The sequence below is a fragment of the Phyllobates terribilis genome, unplaced genomic scaffold, assembly GCF_046119375.1.
Source record: "Phyllobates terribilis strain yellow unplaced genomic scaffold, ASM4611937v1 Scaffold_11__3_contigs__length_659146591, whole genome shotgun sequence".
NCBI lineage: Eukaryota > Metazoa > Chordata > Amphibia > Anura > Dendrobatidae > Phyllobates > Phyllobates terribilis.
Genome location: NW_027362771.1, coordinates 541715360 through 541737860, shown reverse-complemented (window position 1 = coordinate 541737860; position 22501 = coordinate 541715360). Strand labels below are relative to the sequence as shown.

Sequence of the window (22501 nt, the reverse complement as noted above, 5' to 3'; positions counted from 1 at the left end):
TACCACTCAATTGGCTCACTGCTTCCAATACAAGGAGAAGAACCTCAATTTCTTCAACTCTTCTTTATGGGAAATGCAGAAGCAGAGGCTCAGCGGAGATGCTCTTTAATTCCTAACACTCGCCTTGATATTGTCACTATTTTGCAGCAGTTCCTTCACTCTAACAATCTATATGTTCAACTTTTCAAGACTGCACTTGAATGCATGCCAAATGACGATTACAGGGTTGTCATTCAAGCTGACAAACCACCACAAGGTGAACATCAGCGACGTTTCAATGCTCCCACATTTGATGAGGTAGCCATCTTGATTGTAGGTAATGATTTTCAAAGCCGTAACATTGTGCTTCAGAAAAGGAACAATAGTTTGCAACGAGTAGCAGAAACGCACAGGTCCTATGATGCTCTGCAATATCCAATCATCTTTTGGCAGGGACAGGATGGCTATCAGTTTGGAATACCTCAGACAGATCCTACAACAAGCAACCCTTCAGGAAAAAAAGTGTCTGCCATGGCCTTCTATGCATATAGGATCATGACAAGATTTGCAGAGGAAAATCACATCTTGAAATGCAAACACCTCTTCCTCCAATTTTATTGTTGACATGTATGCAAAGATTGAGAGTGAACGTCTTTTATATATCCGACTAAATCAAAAGAAGCTCAGGGCAGAGGAATATATTCACCTTAGAGATGCTGTTGCAAATGATGCTGATCCAAAAGAGTTGGGGAAAATGGTTATTCTTCCATCAACTGTCACTGGAAGCCCACGACACATGCATGAATACACACAGGATGCAATCACTTATGTGAGAAAGTATGGCCGTCCAGATCTTTTCATCACCTTTACTTGCAATCCTGCCTAGGAGGAAATTGGAGGGCACCTGTTGCCGGGCCAAAAAACAGTGAATCGCCATGACCTTATTGCTCGGGTTTTCAAACAGAAACTTTCAAAAATGACTAATCTCATCACAAAATCACATATTTATGGTGAGACGCAGTGCTGGATGTATTCAGTTGAGTGGCAAAAAAGAGGCCTTCCTCGCGCCCACATCTTGATTTGGCTGAAGCAAAAAATACAGCCTACCGAAATTGACAATATCATCAGTGCTGAATTGCCAGACCCTCAGATTGACCCATTGCTGTTTGACACCATCACAAAAAACATGATCCATGGTCCGTGTGGGAGTCTGAACAAAAATTCTCCCTGTATGATTGATGGCAGGTTTTCAAAGCATTACACACGATCCCTGGTCCAAGAAACCCAAACAGGACAAGATGGATATCCAGTCTACCAAAGAAGAAAGCCAGGGGATGGTGGCTTCATAGCAAAGCTCAAAATGCGTGTTGGATCATCACTCCAAGAGATAGAAATTGACAACAGGTGGGCAGTGCCTTACAACCCTTTGCTCGCAAAAATCTTCCAGGCCCACATAAATGTCGAATCTTGCCACTCTGTGAAATCAATCAAGTATATCTGCAAATATGTCAACAAAAAGGAAGTGATCAATCAGTTTTTGAACTCCAGAAAAATGGACCTATTATTGATGAAGTGGAGGCATTCCAGATGGGCAGGTGCATAAGCAGCAATGAAGCTGTTTGGAGAATACTAGGATTCTCCATTCATGAGCGCTACCCACCAGTTGTGCATCTGAGTGTGCACTTGGAAAATGGACAGAGACTTTACTTTAACCCAGCAAACTTGCAGCAGCAGCTCCTAACACCACCTAAGACCACCCTCTTAGCATTTTTTGAGCTGTGTCAACAAGACCCTTTTGCAAAAACAATTCTCTACTGTGATTTACCAAAGTACTACACTTGGAATGCCTCCAGAAAAACACTGGAACGGAGGAAACGGGGGCTTGATATTGAAGGCTATCCAGGGGTGAAAGCAACTGATACTCTTGGTCGCGTCTACACTGTTCATCCGTCAAATGCAGAGTGCTTCTACCTGCGCATGTTACTTCATGTTGTCAAAGGCCCTAGTTCATTTTCTGACCTGAAGACCGTCGGAGGCCATGTGTGTGAAACATTCAGGGAAGCTTGCCAAAGAAAAGGACTTTTGGAAAATGATGGACACTGGGACATGACCCTCAGTGAAGCAGCAGCCACACAAACCCCAAAGCGACCAAGACACCTCTTTGCTATTATTCTAACAACCTGTAGCATTTCAAATCCTCTTGAGATTTGGACAAAGTACAAAACTGATCTCAGTGAGGACATCCTCATGTAGATGTGGCGCCCCTAAGGGTTCAGTTGCCACAGGGGTACTGCACCTCAGACCGAGGTGTGGTATCTCCTCTCTGATGTAAGGGTGGAGCACCTCTCAGGACTCAGCCATCCATCCAACACTACACCTCTCCCACCTGAGGGGGGCTGATATGCACCAGGGTGCTGCCCCATCCAGGATAGAGGAGATGGGGGGAACCAAAAGATAGGGGGGAACCATGTAGTGGGTGAGAGTGGAGGACGCACTTAGAGGTTACACCACAAAATTCATATTTAATAAACGGCCATCTTGGGCTTATGGTCCTTTGATTGTGGTCTTCATCACTGAAAGTGGCTTTCTGTGTGAACCTGCAGCTGATTGAAGATACACGGTCCTCGTCCTCTGGCCTTGAGGCGAGGAGCGGGCTAGAGTTAACGGCTGTCTCTACCCGGTCAAGGTCCCTACCTAAGAAGGCCTGGAGGGGAGCAGAGGAGACAAGCTCCACAGGCAAAAGGATCCCAGAGGGATGCAGACGGAGCGGCATACGTCACCTGTCCTCACTATTCTGGCCTAGTCAGAGGGACTCCTGCTGCAAAAGGGGAACCGGCCCCCGATATCTGGCTTTGCTACTTCATGTCCTAGTCAGAAAAGCCTGGAGGCTTGGAGGATCCCACCGGGTAACGGACGGAGCGGAGTCGCCACCCGTACCCTTGTTCTGTGTATAGCCAGAGGGAGACCCAGCCTTGTAACACGCACCACATACGGACAGGAGAGGACCTAGTGGGAAAGTCTAGGAACACTCTGGTGCAGGGGGTCCTGTTTGATGCACCCGAGCTACCCGGAGTGTGCTGAACCCCTTCCTGGTGGCCGCAGCGCGCCGTGAGGAGCAAGGAGAAGCCTTGCAGCTGACACCTAACAACGTGAGTAAAGCTTGGAAGACTGAATCCATTGTCCTCCGGTCCCTTATTTCAACGCGACACCACACCGCACCACCCACTATGACTCCCCTGATCCGTCTTCTCTGCCCTGAGGCCCTGCTCCGCCTGTGGGGAGTAGTACCATCTTCTGCTGCCACTACATCCCGCCTCAGAGGACTGCTGCAGCGCTGGTGGCGAATCACCTGACTCCACAGGTGTCGTAGTCATTTAATCCACTGGATTACCACCGTCCCTCCTGGCCCCTTATTTTTACTGTGACGACCCTGGGCACGGGCCGGGCCTAGGCCACGACTGCATCCACCGTACACCAGGAGGCCCGGTTCCGAGCACCCCCCCATCTCTCAGGGTAGGGCCAGCGAGCGGGAGCGAGGCGTCACACAGATTAGAAGGGAAAATCCTCAGCAACTCATGAACTTCACTGAGGAAATGTTCAATGAAACTTTAATGCTCCTTGAAGATCAGTGCATAGCAATGTCAGGAAAAGCCTTACAGTTGCTTGGTTTGCCTGCTCCAATAAGAAATCCTGAAGGCATCCAAATGTGTAGGGAGATTTACCTAGAAACAAACTACAATATTGATGAACTGACAGCATTTGTGTCTCAGAACGAGCCAATATTGGTACCAGATAAAATGTAGTTATAGGCGTCCCTTTGAAGTTTCAGTGAAACCAACAAAGGTGGGATTGTCTTCCTTGATGCTCCAGGTGGAACAGGAAAGACATTTGTAATCAACTTGCTCCTGGCAAAATTTCGACAACAAAAAAAAGATTGCACTTGCAGTGGCATCTTCTGGAATTGCAGCTACGCTTTTAAAAGGTGGCAGGACAGCACATTTGACATTCAAACTACCACTTAACCTGTCTCATAGTGACAGCTCCGTGTGTAATATTGCCAAGGGATCAGGACTGGCCAAATAGCTTCAAAAATGCAGTGCCATCATTTAGGATGAATGCACCATGTCACACAAAAGGGCTCTGGAAGCAGTGGACAGACTGCTGCAAGACCTGCGTAGCAACAAATATATCATGGGAGGAGTAGTTGTTGTTTTGGCAGGTGACTTCCGCCAAACACTACCTGTTATTCCAAGATCAACCCCTGCAGACGAACTGAATGCTTGTCTCAAAGCATAGTACCTTTGGAGAAAAGTAAAGAAAATGTCACTGAACACAAACATGAGGGTCTACATGACAGGCGATGTTTCTGCTGGACTGTTTTCGAGCCAGCTGTTGACTATTGGAGATGGCAAGGAACCAGTAAACTCAACCACTGGACAGATCACCTTCCCAAGCAACTTTTGTTGCATTGTGACTTCCATTGAGGAGTTGAAAGCAAAGGTTTTTCCAAACATTCAACTCCACTTCAAAAATTCTGGCTGGCTGTGTGAAAGGGCTATTCTAGCTCCCAAAAATGACAGTGTCAACAAGATCAATCTTCAAATTCTAAATCTCCTTCCAGGTGTTTGCACAACCTACAAGTCAGTGGATACAGTAATAGACCCTGCTCAAGCATTATTTTATCCAACTGAGTTCGTCAATTCCTTGGAGCCACAAGGACTTCCTCCTCACAACCTCTTTCTAAAACCTGGAGCACCTATTCTGCTATTGAGAAATTTGGATCCACCAAAGCTGTGTAATGGAACAAGACTCTTGATTAAGAACCTGTTTCCACATGTAATTGAGGCAACCATTTTGACAGGATGTGCCACAGGAGAAGATGTTTTCATTCCAACAATTTCTCTCATTCCATCCGATTTGCCTTTTGATTTTAAGCGCCTCCAGTTTCCTGTTCGACTGACATTCGTTATGTCCATCAACAAGGCTCAGGGACAGTCCTTGAAAGTAGCTGGAATCGATTTACAATCCCATGCTTTTCTCATGGTCAACTTTATGTGGCCTGTTCAAGAGTTGGAACAGCCAAAAATCTGTTGGTGTTTGCACCAGAAGGAAGAACTAAGAATGTCATTTATCAAAAGGCTCTCGAATAAGGAGTAGAAGATTACTTCACATTACTTGGCCAATTTAGTTAAATCTGTGTGGAATATCTCCGGTCTTGAAATATATGTTGTGAAATGTTTCTATTAGCTTAGTTTTTGCCTTTTAATAATTACATTTCTATCTATTTGTTTTGTGTGGAGAATACATTTTTGATAACACATTCTATTTTGCGAACAGCAGTTATTAAACCGGGCGAAGCCGGGTAGTACAGCTAGTAAAATATATGACCCTAATCACATGCCAAGAACGTGTCATTGGAATTACCCGTATAAATAGGCAAGGGGATTTAGTTAGTCCTAAATGGTCAAAGTATGTCGCAAATACACGCAGGGCGAGTCCAAAACTAACAAAATTTTGTTTCATAAACCCACAGCAAAGTCCTTTTGTGTTTTTCTGACAATTTTGTCTCACATTTCCCCCTTTGTAATCCATACAACCTCCATTTTCCATGGTATTGGCCATAAAATCTATATGGGAATGTTCTGCACGTTTTTTTTTTATGGAATGTCGGACTTCCTATCCACCTTTAATCACTGTCACAACTTCATAAAATGCCTACGATTTCGAAAAAATGCCTCTAATTTTTACTCTGTAGAGCCATTTCTATTTCTGTGCATCAGGGATGGAGCAGGAGGATGGCCGTGTGATGATGCCACCAGCAGCTTAACGGCTTGAGACATTATCACTGCGAGTGAGGATCAAGGGTAGAAGGAAGAAATGCAGAGCCACACACGTAAGGTTGTTAGCAGAGAAAGGTAAAAGAAAAAAAAAAGCCAGATACACACTAGGGTCTGATTGCAGGCTGGTGATGATGCAATATGATGTCATCAGTGATGTCATAACACAGGCACAAAGGCTTCTTACCGTCTGTATCGGTGTCCTGGTGCCAAGGTGTAAAGGGCGGCAGTGGACGACCGGGTGAGCGGGCTAGCAGTCGAGTAAGGACATGGATGGGAGACACTGTGAGCTCCCAGTTGGTGATACCAAAGTCTCGCAGGTGGGCACGGGCGTGACTGGAGAGGCCAGCACGAGTGTCAAAACCAGCACCACAGAACTCGCATCGCATCAGGCTGAAGGTACTGGGGTCGAAGTTCGCCACTGCAGAGGGACAGATGAGATCACCTGGCGTCTCAATGTTGCTCACCCGGCCTCCTCTGCAACTAAACCCTACTCACTAACCAATGAGGCAACCAGACTCCTTTACAAAGCCGGGGCCACCGCCCCCCTGTGCGGTTCTATTAGCTGACTATGCCCATTCATCCTGCAAATCTCAAATTCACTTCACCAACTATAATGTCCCCCAATTCTCCTTAGCTCAGACTAACTCCGCCATGCACAATCCCAATTTTTCTCAGATTGGAAACATTCAACATAGCACACCCCTCTACCGTCCCTCCCAGCGACGCCCCTCTACCGTCCCTCCCAGCGACGTCCCTGGCTGTACCGTCCCTCCCAGCGACGCCGGTCTACTGTCCCACTGACGTCCCTCTACCTATGATAGCGACACTCAACATGTCCCCCCAGCACAGTCCCTGTGGAGCGACGTCCCCCCTACCGTCCTTTCCAGCGACGTCCCCCCTACAGTCCTTCCCAGCGACGTCCCCCCTACCGTCCCAGGCTGTACCGTCACACTCAGCTACGCCATTCTACTGCCCCACTGAGGTCGCTCTACCTAGGATAGTAGCACTCACAATGTCCCCCCCCCCAGCAAGTCCCTGTGGAGCGACGTCCCCCCTACCGTTTCCTCCCAGCCGCGTCCCCCTACCGTTTCCTCCCAGCCGCGTCCCCCTACCGTTTCCTCCCAGCCGCGTCCCCCCTACCGTTTCTTACCAGCCGCGTCCCCCCTACCGTTTCTTACCAGCCGCGTCCCCCCTACCGTTTCTTACCAGCCGCGTCCCCCCTACCGTTTCCTCCCAGCCGCGTCCCCCCTACCGTTTCCTCCCAGCCGCATCCCCCCTACCGTTTCCTCCCAGCCGCATCTCCCCTACCGTTTCCTCCCAGCCGCATCCCCCCTACCGTTTCCTCCCAGCCGCGTCCCCCCTACCGTTCCCTCCCAGCCGCGTCCCCCCTACAGTTCCCTCCCAGCCGCGTCCCCTCTACCATCCCTCCCAGCGAATCTGTTCTCTGTCCCACTGACGTCCCTTTACCTATGATAGCAACACTCAACATGTCCCCCCCAGCACAGTCCCTGCGGAGGACGATAGAGGGACTCATTACACCTGATAGTTCGTACAGTTCACAAAAATGTGCCTCATCTAGGCGTTCCAGTCTCCTAACCAACTGTCTGACCTGTACTGTACACCGCTGCCCCTTACACTGCCATGAGTGTGACCACAGCGCCTCTCCTGTACCTGCTCTTCTGCCCAAGATAAATGTAAGCTATTCTGAATAAGACCCGCTCCTCCCAGGCCCATACCCCCACCTACATATGAGGCTAGAGTCGACTACCCCAACACATCGGCCTTTTCAGTGTGAAACCATGGAAGATTAGATGCAGAAATTTCTGTGAGGCCGAGTCCCACAAAGCAGCTGGTACGTGGCATGCAGCTGCCTCCTAAAAGTCAGTGTCCTTCAGCTACGTGCTCATAAATTCATTGCAAATTGCTTGCTTTTTGTTAATGGCGGCTCACTTTCTGCACAACTGCGTGGCTATTAAGAAAAAGAAAGTAATTTGCAACGTGTGTTAGCTGTACACCGTCCTCTTAACCTTACCCCGGCCTGACTCATTTATCTGAATAGAGCTTGCAGAAATGCATGCAAAAAAACAACCTACTATTCAGATGAACGAAAAATCACAGAAATTTCTGCAACAAATCTGCTGACTGGGAGTTTACCACTCACGGTTAATGCACACGTAGCGGATTGGATGCAGATTTTTTTTTGTAGCTTCTCTGCAGCAAAGACGCCTGAGATTTTATTTTAAGCCGATTTAACAGTCTGCATGGAGGAATCCGCAATGAAAGTCCTCAGATAGATTTGACATGTGGAAGTCAATCTAGGTGCAAGAAACAATTTTCTGCTACTGAAGATTTTCTAAGTGCAAAATCCGGACAGAAAATCAGCACCAAAACCTCACTGTGTGCATTTACCCTAAGGGGGCGCTCTCGGTCATCCCACAAGCAGCTGGACTAGTCTCTCCGATCCTGACCGCATGGCTCCTTCTATCTCTACCAGTCTACATGCCTAAAACACGGATTTCAGTATTCAATGCATTACATGACAAAATGATCATCAGCAATCTGCAATAAAGGTGACATTTTTCTTTTAATACCAGTTATAGCCATTAAAGAAAAAATATAATTTTACATATTTCAATACAAAAAGACAAACTACACTCAAAACAAACGTCAAAAGTGCAAACATAAAATACCATGAAACTGGCTCTGTAAGACTATTCATAGTAAAATATTAATTGGGGACGCCATTTCCAACAACATTTGGACCACAAACAACATTTATTACCTCCCCATAGGATAGATGATAAATGCATTAGTCCCCGAGACCCTCACCAATCCTGAGAATGGGGCTACAAAGTCCCCTGTGTGAAAGGAGCGGTATTAAGCATGTGCGACCACCACTACCTTAGACAGAGAATGGAGCTGTGGTCATATATCCTCACTAAGTCTCTATTCACACAGGGGATTCTGGACCCCCATTCTTGTTATTGGTGAGAGTCTCAACGATCGTACGTTTAAAGGGAACCTGTCAGGTTGTACATACAGTATAATCTGTGGACAGCGCGGTATAGAGAAGGAGAAGCTGAGCGGGATGATACATGGGTTTGTTGGAAAAGATTCAGCGTAACTAGTATTTTATTCATTGATATCGCTGGCAAGTCCAGTGGGCAGTCCTACTAGTGATTGACAGCTATCTCTGCATGCAGTCATACAGGAAAGACTGTCAGTCACTGAGTAGGACCGCCCATTGGACTTATGTGCCTACAAACACCAGGGATTTCACTAAATAAAATACAAGTTTTACTAAAACATATCTGACCAGCTCCTTCTGCCGCAGATCAGACACCATTTTCATGGTGAGATTGAAAACGCCCCTGGAAGAAGCGAGGCAAAACGTGTGTCGGGGTAAGGGGGACACAGCAACAGTTACCTTTCCGGTCCTCTGTGATATTGCTACAGGTAACAATTGGTTTCTCTTTTTGGATTATATATTACTTTTGTCAGTCCATTTGGTACACCTCTTACCATATTTCCTCACTTTCTTTATCTGTGGAAGATTGGTACATACTAGGGGAATCTGAAAGTTTGTGGCTTAATTTTTCCTATTTGGGCAGTGTCCAATTTGTATATGCTTTCTGGGTACAGAGTATAACGATATACCTAGCTATATTTATAGGCTATTAAAGTATTGAACATGTGTATGATGCACACTCTTTACAAATGGAATATCAATTGTATTTATTAATGTTCATTTTCCCAAACATATGTAAGGAGAATTACTATTGTTATATTAAAATCCTACTTCTTTATCCTTCTATGTATTGGTTAATATTATCATTATATCTGAGAACCAATTTCTATAGTCACCTGATATATCCTAAGAAGATTGCCAATATATCAAGAGCTTATCTTATAGAATAGCCACTGTGCTTGATTCACGAAAAATGTTAGTGTATTGATTCCAAAGGCGAGTCCGGAATTCATTTGAATCAATTAGGTATTAGTTCAGTTAGCTCAATGTGTTTTTTTAGAGAACACGTCAAACTCTGGTCCGCAGGGTTATTATATTTGGCCTGGAATGCCCGACACTGCCCCCATTACACTGTGTGGGGGGACTGTGTGGGGGCCCATTACGCTGTGTGGGGGGACTGTGTGGGGCCCATTACGCTGTGTGGGGGGACTGTGTGGGGCCCATTACGCTGTGTAGGGGGACTGTGTGGGGCCCATTACGCTGTGTGTGGGGACTGTGTGGGGCCCATTACGCTGTGTGTGTGTGGGGGGGGGGGGACTGTGTGGGGCCCATTACGCTTTGTGGGGCCCATTACGCTGTGTGGGGCCCATTACGCTGTATGGAGGACTATGTGGGGCCCATTATACTGTATGGAGGACTATGTGGGGCCCATTATACTATATGGAGGACTATGTGGGGCCCATTATACTGTATGGAGGACTATGTGGGGCCCATTATACTGTATGGAGGACTATGTGGGGCTCATTATACTGTATGGAGGACTATGTGGGGCCCATTATACTGTATGGAGGACTATGTGGGGCCCATTATACTGTATGGAGGACTATGTGGGGCCCATTATACTGTGTGGAGGACTATGTGGACCCATTATACTGTATGGAGGACTATGTGGAGGGCTGTTAATTCATATCAAGGTTGGCCTGCGACTTTGTCCAAGTTTTTTATTTTGGCCCTCTCTGTATTTGAGTTTGACATCCCTGTTTTAGAGACATCTCGGTTTTTAAGTTTGTATATTTTTAAATATGTTGAATAAAGGTTATTGTAGATTTTAATATTAAGTATGGATCTCTGTATTTTATGGGTAATAATCATAACCCTGAAAAAGTTGTTATATTGTGTTTTCAAGTTACAAAAGTGGGACGTTACTGTGGTAACCATTTTCATCATAACAGGTTCCCCTTTAAAAAAAAAATTAAAAAAAATACAACAATGGCAAAAAACACATTGTTCTCACTGATCACAACAACAACGCCTTGTCCCCCCATTTGAAGGGGCTGGTGTTCATGCATGCACTGTCGCTCTACTCGACAAGGATCACCAAATACAGCACTTAGTCCCATAGACAATAAATGGAGCAGTGGGGTTTTATGACTATGGGGGTCCCCGAGACCATACACATCACCTACATAGTGGAAGGGTGATAAATGTTGGTTATGGTCCAATCTCTTTAAATCCATTCACAAATTCTCCTGATTGCCCAAAGATAGTTAGAAGCTGATCTCGGTTCTAGTATCAGACATCTGGTTATGTGTTTTTCTCCTTTGGTAGAGGACCGGTCACTTGCCATAAATATGTCATCTTCTATCCTGAGTAAATGCCGCTGTTCTCCTGAATCTGGCATACTTTTTCTTTTGTTCCTGTGCCCCTCTGTTCCTGAGATATGACCCCCTTACTTCCCTATATATAAAGCTAGTATTTTTAGTTATATGGGTGTGGTACTCATGACACCTCCATTGAGAAGAGTTGAGGACCACACCCACTTGGCTAACAAGATAAGTCTTACAGAAAGGGAAGAGGAGGCCGTATCTCAGGAGAGGAGCATGAGCAAAAGAAAAACAATGGCCTTTACACCAGGTATAAAAAATGTCATTTTCATGGCAAGTGACGGGTCCTATTTAAGTCTATGAATTTTGGTTACATATCTTATTGGATTTGTCTTCAGAAGATGACCATGGTTGGAAAAACAGAACCGTTTCCTTCTATAAATACTGCCACAATGCATTTACAGGAATAATGACATGGGAACACCACCACCACCCTGAATGTATAGTTTTGCAGAGCCAGCCCATTTCTTTAATCGTTGACTTTGACAAGATTAATCTGCATCAACATACTGATATCTTTATAGACCCTTGACCAGGTAAATCACCAGCATGTCTTACCTTTCTTGCGTTTCTTCTGAAAGGAGTAGTTTTGTTCAATGGCCTTGACCTCTTCTGCGGATATGAAGTGGCGTACGTTATAGCTAACTCCGACCCGGTTCAAGTGGCCCCTGACATGGTTGGCGAGACCTATCCCATTGTGGAAGCGATCTGGACAATATGGACATTCCCTCTCTTCGCTCCTCAGCCCGAGAGCTTCAAGCTGACTTGCATATTTAGGATCCATCAACAGAGCATCTAAAGGTACATCCTCTTCCACCTCTCCCCAGTCGTCTCTGGGTAGACAGCGTTCAGAGCGTGACAGCAGACCTTTGTTGGCTGCAGCTGAAAGTTTTTTTCCGTTACCCAAAGGCTGATGTCCTTTTGTTATCCTCTTCTTGGCGCCAATGTTCTCAAGAACCAAGACAGCAATCTGATCTCTCAACTGTTGCCTCTGCTCTTCTTCCCATCCCACACCTGATCTGAGGACCTCTCGAAACCTCCTCTTTAGCTTTACTGCAGCTTCTGGAAGTTGGAAAGCCTTTGTGGTCTTACTATTTTCTCCCTTGGTATAAAGCTTCTCAGGCATAGAGTTTTCCGAATCTTCTCTATTCAAAATATTTCTTTTTATCTTACTGGGTCCCTGCACTGCGGTTTGGTGTAAATCAGATCTCCATCCCTGTTCAGTTGTAGTTTCGCCATCTGAACTCTTCCACATTACGTTAGTTGCCACTTCAGGGGTTTCGCCTCCTTCAAGAATTTCGGAAGATGCTCTGAAAGACGTTGGATTTCCCCGAGTGTCTCCGCTCACCTTCCTCACATGGGTCTTTGCGTGTTGAACAAAAACTTTGGAAGAATTTGTACCAAAGAGACATTTGGGACACTGAAGACGGGCATCACGTCCTTCGTCTGCTAAATTCTCTAATTTACTAATTTCTTCTATTATTTTCTGTCTGGACTCCTGATGAAGTTGACGATGAGATTCCAGACTCTCCTCATCTCCAAATCCCTTTCCACACTCACCACAGGTGTGAGATCCTTCACCAGCCTGCACCCCCTCTCCTTCTGCTTCTTGAGAGTGCTGGAACATATGTTCCAAAAGGTGGCCTTTTTTCTTAAAGTAAATGTTGCACTCAATACAAGTGTAAACTGATCCCTCTTCGTCCTCCTCCTCTTCCTCCACTTCCACATGTGCATCCTCTTCGGAGTAGTTTCCTCCTTGCCAGGCCTCATGGGCTCTTCCCAGTTGCAGGGCTCTTCTAAAGGCTGGCATGTTAATGGGTGTTGGTTCTGATCGGAGCATCATTAATTGTGAATGTTCTTCTCCATCATCCAAACCTGAAGACCACTCGTACCTTCTGTTCTGCAAGTACTGATCTTCTGCAGTCATTCCATCAGTCAATTCACCATCCTGATGAGTATCTGAAGATGAATACCCCCAAGGACTGGTGTGGGCTCCTGTTTGGGGTGACCCAAGGTGGTGTAAGGTCCGATGGTCAGATGGTGGAAGGGTATATTTAGAGGATGAATGGTGGTCTTGGTCTGGGCTGTAAAATATTAGGCAGGCAAGATAAGCAAAGTAAAGATTGGGTGTAATTTCAGCAGGACTTCATGCTAACATTCCCAACTATGAGGAGTTTATTTCCCGTTGGCCTGATGCTAAACTGTAACTTATTACAAAAAGGGTTAAAGGGATATTCCCATCTCTAAGATCCTGTCCCAATATGTAGTAGGTGTAATACTAAAAATATTAGCAAATACCTCCAATTAGAAATGTAGTATAGTTCTTCTGATTCACTATGTCACTTAACCCATGTGCAGGGCATTGCAGTAGCTTAGGTATCCATGGTTACAACCTTTAACTGTCACTACATGAGTGGTCATAACCATTGATACCTAAGCTACTGCAATGCCCTGCACATGGGGTAAGTGACATAGCAAATCAGAAGAACTATACTACATTTCTAATTGGATGCATTTGTTAATATTACTACATATCTGGATAGGATCTTGGAAATGGGAATACCCTTTGAAATCCTTTTTCGCAAAGAGATGGCACATAGCTAGGTCATGATTGCTGGGAGGCCAACCCTCAAATGTGGGAGCCTTAAAGGGAAAAATTAAGAATAACTCGGCAACTTTATTCTCAGAATTGGTTGGGGTCCTAGTAGTCAAACCCCTCGGTCATTGTGATGGCCTATCTTAGCAATATGCCACCACTTTACGAAATGGAAAATGCCCTTTACCTCCATTTTTTAAACCTTGCCTTTCTCACATAATGTCCTGTTCTTATTATTAACATGGCCGCACCCATGAAATGTTGCTTGAGTAAACATTAAGGAGATGAAATCTCAGGCTGACAATACACCTATGATACCGTTTGGCAACCGCTAACAGCTATTGCACCATGGGTGAGAGGGGAAAAGCCACTGCCAGACTAGCTCTTTCAGAAGGAAAGGATTGGGCACATCGAAAAACAACCTGCCTGATCTAGCTTTTCCTCCAACATCAATATCAGATGGCGCCTATACACGTTAGTTGGCCAGTCCGATTGAAATTTGCCAGGTTCGGCCTAACGTTCACCCAATGTGTAGGGGCACTAAGAGGGACTATCACTCTTCTTAGAGGACATGGTCTGAATGTCCACCACAGAAGCTTTGTTTCACTTTCCTTTCTGAAGGCAGTGCTACCTCTCTGATCACTGGGGAAGGGTGGCTACTTTGTTCAACCTACAATTTGCATGGACAGCAAGATTTTACTGGACAAAGGCAAGACCCCTCTAATTGGGTCGATAATGAGACAAATGAGATTTTGTAAGAACACGGAATAGTGCAAAAGTGAGATGATCAACCGATGAGTTGAGCATATGCTCATTAGTCATCTGATTGCATCTTCGGCCTAGAAAACTCTTAGGGTCAGTACATCTGCGTAACAGGAGATGCGGTTTTCAGCTGGCAAAGGCAAATTAGCACCAAGCAACTAGGTACTTTGCCGATCAGCACTTGTGGTGGGCAGAAATATATCGGCTAGCTGTCAAGAGACAGAAAATACAAGAAAGTTGGAGGTTTACATTGCAGAAGGCGCACAATGTATCTAAATATTGCATTAGGCCTGTTTCACACGTTCGTGAAATACAGTCCTTGCTTGGATCGGAAGGTCCGGCGTACCGGATGGGTCTACCCTCCTAAGCTAACTCCACATAAGCATACGTAAAGCAGCTAGCTCAACTCAGGAGACCCAACGGTTGGACTTGGTCTTCTAAACCAAACATGGTCTGCGTTTCACAGACATGTGTAACCGCCCTTACCTTGATATATTTTACTTTTATAGCCTTTACACAAGTGATGAAGCTGCACACTAGTCCTTACCGCCCCATAATGCCACAGTTGATTCCATCCGAATCCCTTGAGTGGGTCAGTCTGATGCCTAAAGTGTGAAAGAAACCACTGTGAAGCAAAATTACATCTAACAAGGAACAAAAACTGTATAAAAAAATAAAACAAATACATGTGTTACCTAAATCACATACACCGCTCACCTTCTTTGTTGTCTTCTCTATATCCCAAGTGCGGGTAGGACGTGAGGACACCACCTTCTTCAGGATATGCTCCAACATTGGCTTCTCCACCTCCCACCAGGACAATCTCTACACCTCCTGGACATGCCATTGGGGCACAAGCTTCATTCTGCCCAATGGATGGCAGTGCGTACTGTAAGTGATCCACATCATCCTGTCCAGAAAGGTATGTGGAGGGAACGTCCTCCATGAGGAGGAAGGTTTAAGAAAGGAAGACCAGAAAGAGTAAAAGGTGGACAACAAAACGGAAATGGGGCCCTTGAGCACCACAGTGAAATCAAGGACAAGAACGTGACAGACCTAAAAGATGGTCGAGTTGGATGATGATGGAGAAAGGAGAGAAGAAGGGGGGGAGGGGGAAGTACTAATTAGTCTTTGAGGTTTAAAAAGTGTATTATTTTTGATTATTTCTAAACTTTGCACTCTAGATTCAAAATTCTCTCTTTTGGAAGCTTTGTCAAAATTCACCAAATTATTAATTTAGCTAAATATTATGAAAATAGACAAAGAATCAGAAGTAAAAGGTCTAGGCTTGTCGCAACAAATAACCACCATATACGAGGAGGAAGGGACTGAGAAGTAACTCCTAGCAAACATTCCATGCACACTGAATCACTTCACGCTTGGCCAAGCCAAATAGAGATGAAAAGTATTGACTCCCAGTATTAGGTTGTACTTCAAAAGTTTTAGAACCTAACAGTTTTGGAAAAGTTTCTAGAAAGTGGCTGAAAAGTTGGTGGTTCCATGTGATACTAGAGCATGCAATGCCCCCAAAAATTTAACCCAAGTTCTCCATTGAGCCCCAAGTCTAGTCATTCTTCAAAATAATGACAGAAAATAAATATATCCCTATAGTCTTCACACAGGCAACTTCATGCTTCCCGTGACTGATCTGACTTGTACTCTTTCCAAAGAAAAACTTTGCAGGTTTCCTGTTCTTCCCTTAAGTATTTCTGCAGAAGTATGCGGGGCACTTGAGTCAAGTTCCAGTTGGAATGCAGCACGAGGAGTTTCTATAAAGGACTAGTCTAGACAAGATGTTCGTAGAAAAGGACAACCCCCCTCCCCCATCCAAAGCCAACCGGGTAGATTAACTTTGGGTTCAATGTTTAAAACTGTTGCACTACAATGGGATACGTAAATGGCGAGAGGAGTCCAGAACTAAACGGGAGTGCTAGATACAATCTAAAGGGGCATTTATACTGCGTTTCCAGGAACGCTCATTTACCGGTAGTCGTGTAGTCTAAATTGTCAGACGATCAACCGACAAACAAGCAAAATGCTCATTCATTGGGTGGAATGATCTTGTGGTTTGCACACAAGATCATTGTTCTCGGCAGAGCATCGTCCAGTGTAAACAGCCGAGAACAATGGCAGCCTATGTGCAAGGATTACCAAACCTTTATAATTTTTTTTTACATATATGAAAGCTCCTAAAAGAGTCCTGTAGCTAAAAGGGGGGTGGGTCCAGGTTCCGAGACCCCCACCTATCGCTCAAACCGCTGATCTCTTGACGAAACTTCGGCAGCGGTGAAAAGCGCGTCAAGGGTTCTCACAAGCAGACCAGATATACTCACTCTCTTGACTACAGGTATTTGATATGTCTATATATCTATGACATTTCCCATGCCACTGTATTAGGTTACAGTATAATACTGAAAAAATAAACTATCTAGCATTTTGGAGTGGCTTATTTTTTGCAGCCAACTTAGGGGACAGACAATATTAGGGTTTAATTTAATCAACCTATACTATGAGTATGTGACAATTCAATTTGGCTATACTTTGATGGTCTTTGCAGCCCGTTTTTATCCCACATTTATACATATATTGTTGTTAAATTTTTTAAAATTTATATATAATAAAGATTGATATTTTACATCTCATTGGGATCATTAGTTCCTTCATAGTTCTCTTGGTTCATATCGCTCAAACCGCTGTGTTGATGCGCCCAGTTCCTGCACGACTGTGCACATAGGGACATACAAAACCCTAGACTTTCTATTGGGCCGGTACACTGTTAACTAGGACCCAAACCACATACCAAGGAATTTAAGGGCCTCCACTATATCCAACATGTAAAGGTTTATCTACACCTTACCCGTTACAAGACTTGTCGATTTATTTGTTTTTGCTTTGTTTTTCCCCTCTCCTTTCATGAGCTGTAACTTTTTTATTTCTCTGTTGGACGCTGTATGAAGTTTGTTTTAGGTGAGAGGAGTTAGGCTATTGTTCACACGTTGCGTTTTTTTCTCGCAGGCAAAACCTGCCTCTCTTGGCAGTAAAGAAGAAGCTTCAAAAAAAACAAATTTTGCTGAATTTTTGCTGCGTTTTTATTGTCTCTTTATTGTTGATGATGCAACTTCCTTAAGTTTTTGCACGAAAAACGCAGCAAAAAAATGTAGGCATCAGGTTTTTGCACTTTATTGATTTCTTTCTTTAGGTGAAAAAAACGCTGCAAAAGCGCAGAAAGAAGTCACATGCTGCAGTTTGCAAAAGCGCAGCAGTTTTCCAAATCAGTCAGAAAAAAAAAAAATGTGTGTGCATGAGATTACTGAAACCTCTTACCTTTTTCTGCTACTGTAAAACACAGCTTAAAATTTGCATTAATAAATGCAGCAAAAACGCAACATGTGAACATAGCCTTATAGTTTTGATTGCCACCATACAATGTTCTGAAATAAGGGAAAAAAAATTATAAATGCAGAAAAATTGTTAAAAAAAAAAACAATTCTGCCTTTGTGATTTGTTTTTACAGCATTCATTGTGCGGTAACATGAGTTTTCAGGTCAAAATTATTACAGCGATACCAAAACTTTCAAGGTTTTATTTTATATTTTAAATGACTAAAAAAACCTCCTCAATTCAAAAAAAAGGAATTTTATGTGTCGCTATTTTCTGAGACCAGTAACTTTATTTTTCCATGTGAGGGTTTGTTTTTTGCAAGCTGAGCTGATGTTTTTATTTATTTTACTCACTTATATAGCGCTTTATATACATTATCGGCACTGTTCCCATTGGGGACACAACCTACATTACCTATCAGTCTTTGGAGTGTGGGAGGAAACCGGAGAACCTGGAGGAAACCCACACAAACACGGGGAGAACATACAGACGCCTTGCAGATGTTGTCCTTGGTGGGATTTGAACCCTGGACCCCAGCACTGCAAGGCTGCAGTGTTAACCACTAAGCCACCATGCTGCCCCCCATTTCAGTGTATATACTATATTTTGATCGCTGACTGAAAAGCGGGATTTTTTTTTCTTTTCCGCCTTAATACATGATTTAAACTATTTTATAATAGTTTTGATCGATTGGACATGACCGATAAATATTTTTTTTTATTTTAGTTTTGAACAGGGAACAGTGGGGCGATTTAAACATTTATATATATTAAAAGGTAAAAATTATTTTAGTCGCCTTATGGGTCTTGAACCCAATACGATTCATTGCTTGTCCGGTATATACTGTAATACCACGGTATAGCAGTAAATAGTATAAATGATGGTCTTCTATGAAGCTCAGCCGGTGTACCAAGATGACAGCCATCAGGGCCTTCATCACAACACCAGCAGCCATGATAACCCATTGGCTGCAACTCATCAGGACACAGAGTGCCGTTGGGAGCTATAGCAATTGCTTATTTTTTACAAATTAAAACTAGACCAAAAGTATTTTTTTTTCTAATACATTTTCAGATGGTAGAGTTCTTTATTATATATTTTAATGTCCATGATTATGAGGATTCAGAAATACGCTTTACAGTCGCCACATGGACCATTAATCTGGAGAGGTTCATTAACTTGGATGGGAGACTTGAATGTGTTTTTGGTGATCTGTGCAGAGGTCATTATGCAGGGAGGGGGGCAGAGGTGAGCTGTGACATCACCATTTTATCAACACACACACACACACACACACACGTCTATATGGGTTATTTTCTGATGACACGTTCCCTTTAAAACATAGGATTGGAGCTACGTTTGAAGAACATATCCTTCAAGTGGCCACATCAAACATTCATCTTCCAAAGAGCTCTAGATCCAGAGACCCACAAGACTACTAGAACAAAGGAGCCTTCTTTTTAGTGGTTGGGGAGGGGGTTGGTCTCAGTCCAATTTAAGGCTCCTTACAAAAATGCTGGCCTATAGACTTATCTAGACTAGATGATTCAGCACTAGGAATGAGGAAAAAACTGCAAGTATTGTTTGATTCTTGGGTCATGCCAGGAATGCTATCCACACATTAGCTATTGAAACGCATTTCACAGAAGTAGCCATGCATATAGAAAGCAGTCCATTAATTTCTGAAGTGGCAATCTCATGGATGAACTCTGATGCCCCTCACGAAAGATCAGTGTAGACATCCTGTGCTTTAAGTGCAGATCATTTCCATCCGTCATCTCCTTTCCATTGTATATAAATAGAAGCCGTCCACAAAAGGAAGATGAAGAACCTTTCGCACTAAACTCAAGAATAATGGAAATTCTGAGTAGAACATTCTTACTACAACTCTTACACTGTTGGGTCTACTACCGTGATGGTACATGACACAGGGGCTCAAAAAAACACCAAAGAAAACCACCGTCCAATACTTAGCTCCGAAGATGGCTGTACACATTAAATATATTTTGTCTGAACCCACTTATTTTGGCCAACCATCTAATCCGCATGGTGGTGTTCTGAATCCAAGTTGGAGGAAAGAAGGGTCGGATATGTTAAATCGAAAACAGGGTCCAACACCGGCGTGCTACTGGGGAGGGAACGCGAATGCGTGACTAGCACTCCGTTCACTCCTGTGGGACCGCTCAACCCAAACCCACCTTCTTTATCACCTCTCCTATCGATAACCTCAAAAAAAAAAACCTTTAAAAAACCCTTTAAAAAAGAAAAGAAAATACTAAAAGGCAGGAAGGTGGTAAAATTAGGACTAACTTACTTATTTTCATCTTGTAAATCCTCCAACACTTCTCCACCATTGCTCCGGTGGTCCCACTGACTCATCCTGCAGTGACGACATTCCATCCATGTGCACGTGACCACTGCAGACAATCATTGGCCTCTGAAATGGTACTTGCATGTATGGCAGAAGACAACCGAGGACAAGAATTGGTTTTAGTGCTAATGTGAGCAAGCTTTGGCATGTCATCAATGCAGGACAAGTGAACAAGACAAGTGGTTCCACGGGGGAGGGGGGGAAATTGTCTTTCTATAATTTTGGACAATACTGAAGTGACGTACCACCACCACCAGAGGTCTCTCGAAGTGGCATATTCTGATTTTCTTTTTGAAAATAGAGCCAAATGTGCTTGTGTATGGGGAATCGGAAGGAATAGCTGTCAGTCAATAGATATTTAAAGTGTATGACCAGCATAATTGGAAAGTCCAGGGTTAGGCCAGTTTGAGATGGTCAATTTTCCCGATTAGCAGCTTAGGACAGGAGACCGTGTGGTCAGGCCGGATATTCCGATCTTGGTATGGTCCATGAACACTGGATTGTGTGAAACCGGCTTTACCTGTTTTAGACCTCTCTACAACTGCTAGTTATTTACCCCCCAGCTACTGTTCCAAAACACAGCGTTCCTCACTTAGGCCCAAGTGCAAAACTTCAAGGGTCATCCAGTCAAATATCATTGACTATTTACTCGTGGTATTACACAAGTCTTATTAATAAATCAATATTATTAAGCTGCTTTCACATGGGGCTTTAGGTGGATCATTTCACCTTATGGGTTTCCTCCAAAAAAAAATATATATATATAGGAACCTATCCTAAATTAGGGAGCAAGGGAATTTTTTTTTCCCCATGAAGTTCCTTTATCTTATTCTTCCACAATCCAGCCCCATAATTGGTGGAATGACCATGTTTGCAGATGACTAAACTAAAGAAGTGCTACAATGAAGCCAATTAGATTGATGGACTAAACAATGGTCCATTTTAGGCAAAATTCAGGCGTCTCTGAATCAAAGTCTGAGTACGGACCAGCCACAGGTCACCTGACAGCCATATAGGCATAGATGAGACTGTTGCATTCGGGTTGGAAGACTCACGGTCGTTCATACACGGACGTTTCAACGAGGTCTTATACATGGTCATGTGTCAGCAGGAATATGTCATCAAAGCGCCAAGATTGAGAGGCGAGATGACCATTTTTTGGCCATATTGTCGACCACAATTTATCGTCCATATCATGACTGCATGAACTGTGCCCCCTATGGTTCCACTGAATTAAGGGGCAGTCAGACGACCGTATAAATAAGACCACGATCAGACTGCAATGCTCGGACTGACCGGTGGCTCTCCCGACAGCCGCATAGAAATATATGAAGCAGTCAAGCTCGGGTCAGGAGAGCTGCTGGCCAGTCCGTGTACTACGGTATGATCTTGGCCCGGTTTATACGGCTTTTTGACTGCGCCTTTAAATTGTGGTGTCCTAAATATGTATATAAAACTGTGGGGAGTTCTAAGTCCTGTTGCTGTAGTACAGACCCTATAACTAGAAGTGGCATCTAGAATGAAGCTAAAAGTGTACAGAAGACAGTCCATCCAGCAGTGGTGCTGGCTATCCGGGAAACAAACACATTGACTCAGATTTATGAAAATTATCTGAATGAAAAACAAGTCTTTATTGCCCATAGCAACAAATCACAGAGTAGCTTTCATTTTATCACAGCAGTTCAAAAAATTAAAGCCATGCTGTGATTGGTTGCTATGGGCAACAGACAGGATTCATAACTCTACCCTACTGGGCCTTCGTTGATCAAAGCTGCTTAATAGTGAAACTGTTCTTGTTGCCCACAGCAGCCAATTAGACCTCAGCTTTCATGTTTTTCAGAGCAGCTCAATAAATAAAACCCTAGTTCTGATTGGTTGCTACAAAAAAAAAAGACAGGTTTTACTTATTTATTTTTTTAGACAATTTTTATTAGTGAGGCCTAAATGATAATTAATCCACGATGATAGAAATACTACATGTTATCAACCCGACTTATAATAAAAGGGCTCACCCAATGTCTATTAAAGAGATATATCTATAGGATAGGTGATAACTACTGATCTAACTGCTGATCGGTGGGTGTCTGACTGATGGGACCCGCACTGATTGACAGATCGGGAATTTTTATCCCAGTTAAAGTAGCGCGGCAGGTCGGACCCCCAACTGCCCCAACATTCATGCTCTAAGGCTATGTTCACACATCATGTTTTTAGGCGTCA

General features: G+C 43.9%; 1 protein-coding gene across 6 annotated transcripts in view; it reads right to left on the bottom strand.

Annotated features, from left to right (window-relative positions):
* The window catches only part of WIZ (WIZ zinc finger), a 72625-nt gene that overhangs the window by 44397 nt on the left and 5727 nt on the right, over positions 1-22501 (bottom strand). For 5 of the 6 annotated variants that reach the window (XM_073653895.1, XM_073653896.1, XM_073653900.1 and 2 more), the window contains exons 2-5: positions 15247-15585; positions 15077-15134; positions 11730-13255; positions 6004-6237 (exon numbers count right to left, since the gene is read on the bottom strand). In XM_073653895.1, coding sequence (XP_073509996.1) covers positions 6004-6237; positions 11730-13255; positions 15077-15134; positions 15247-15475 — 2047 coding nt within the window. In that variant the 5' untranslated portion in view covers positions 15476-15585. The remainder of the gene's footprint in view (positions 1-6003; positions 6238-11729; positions 13256-15076; positions 15135-15246; positions 15586-22501) is intronic. The other variant, XM_073653897.1, reaches the window with a different exon arrangement.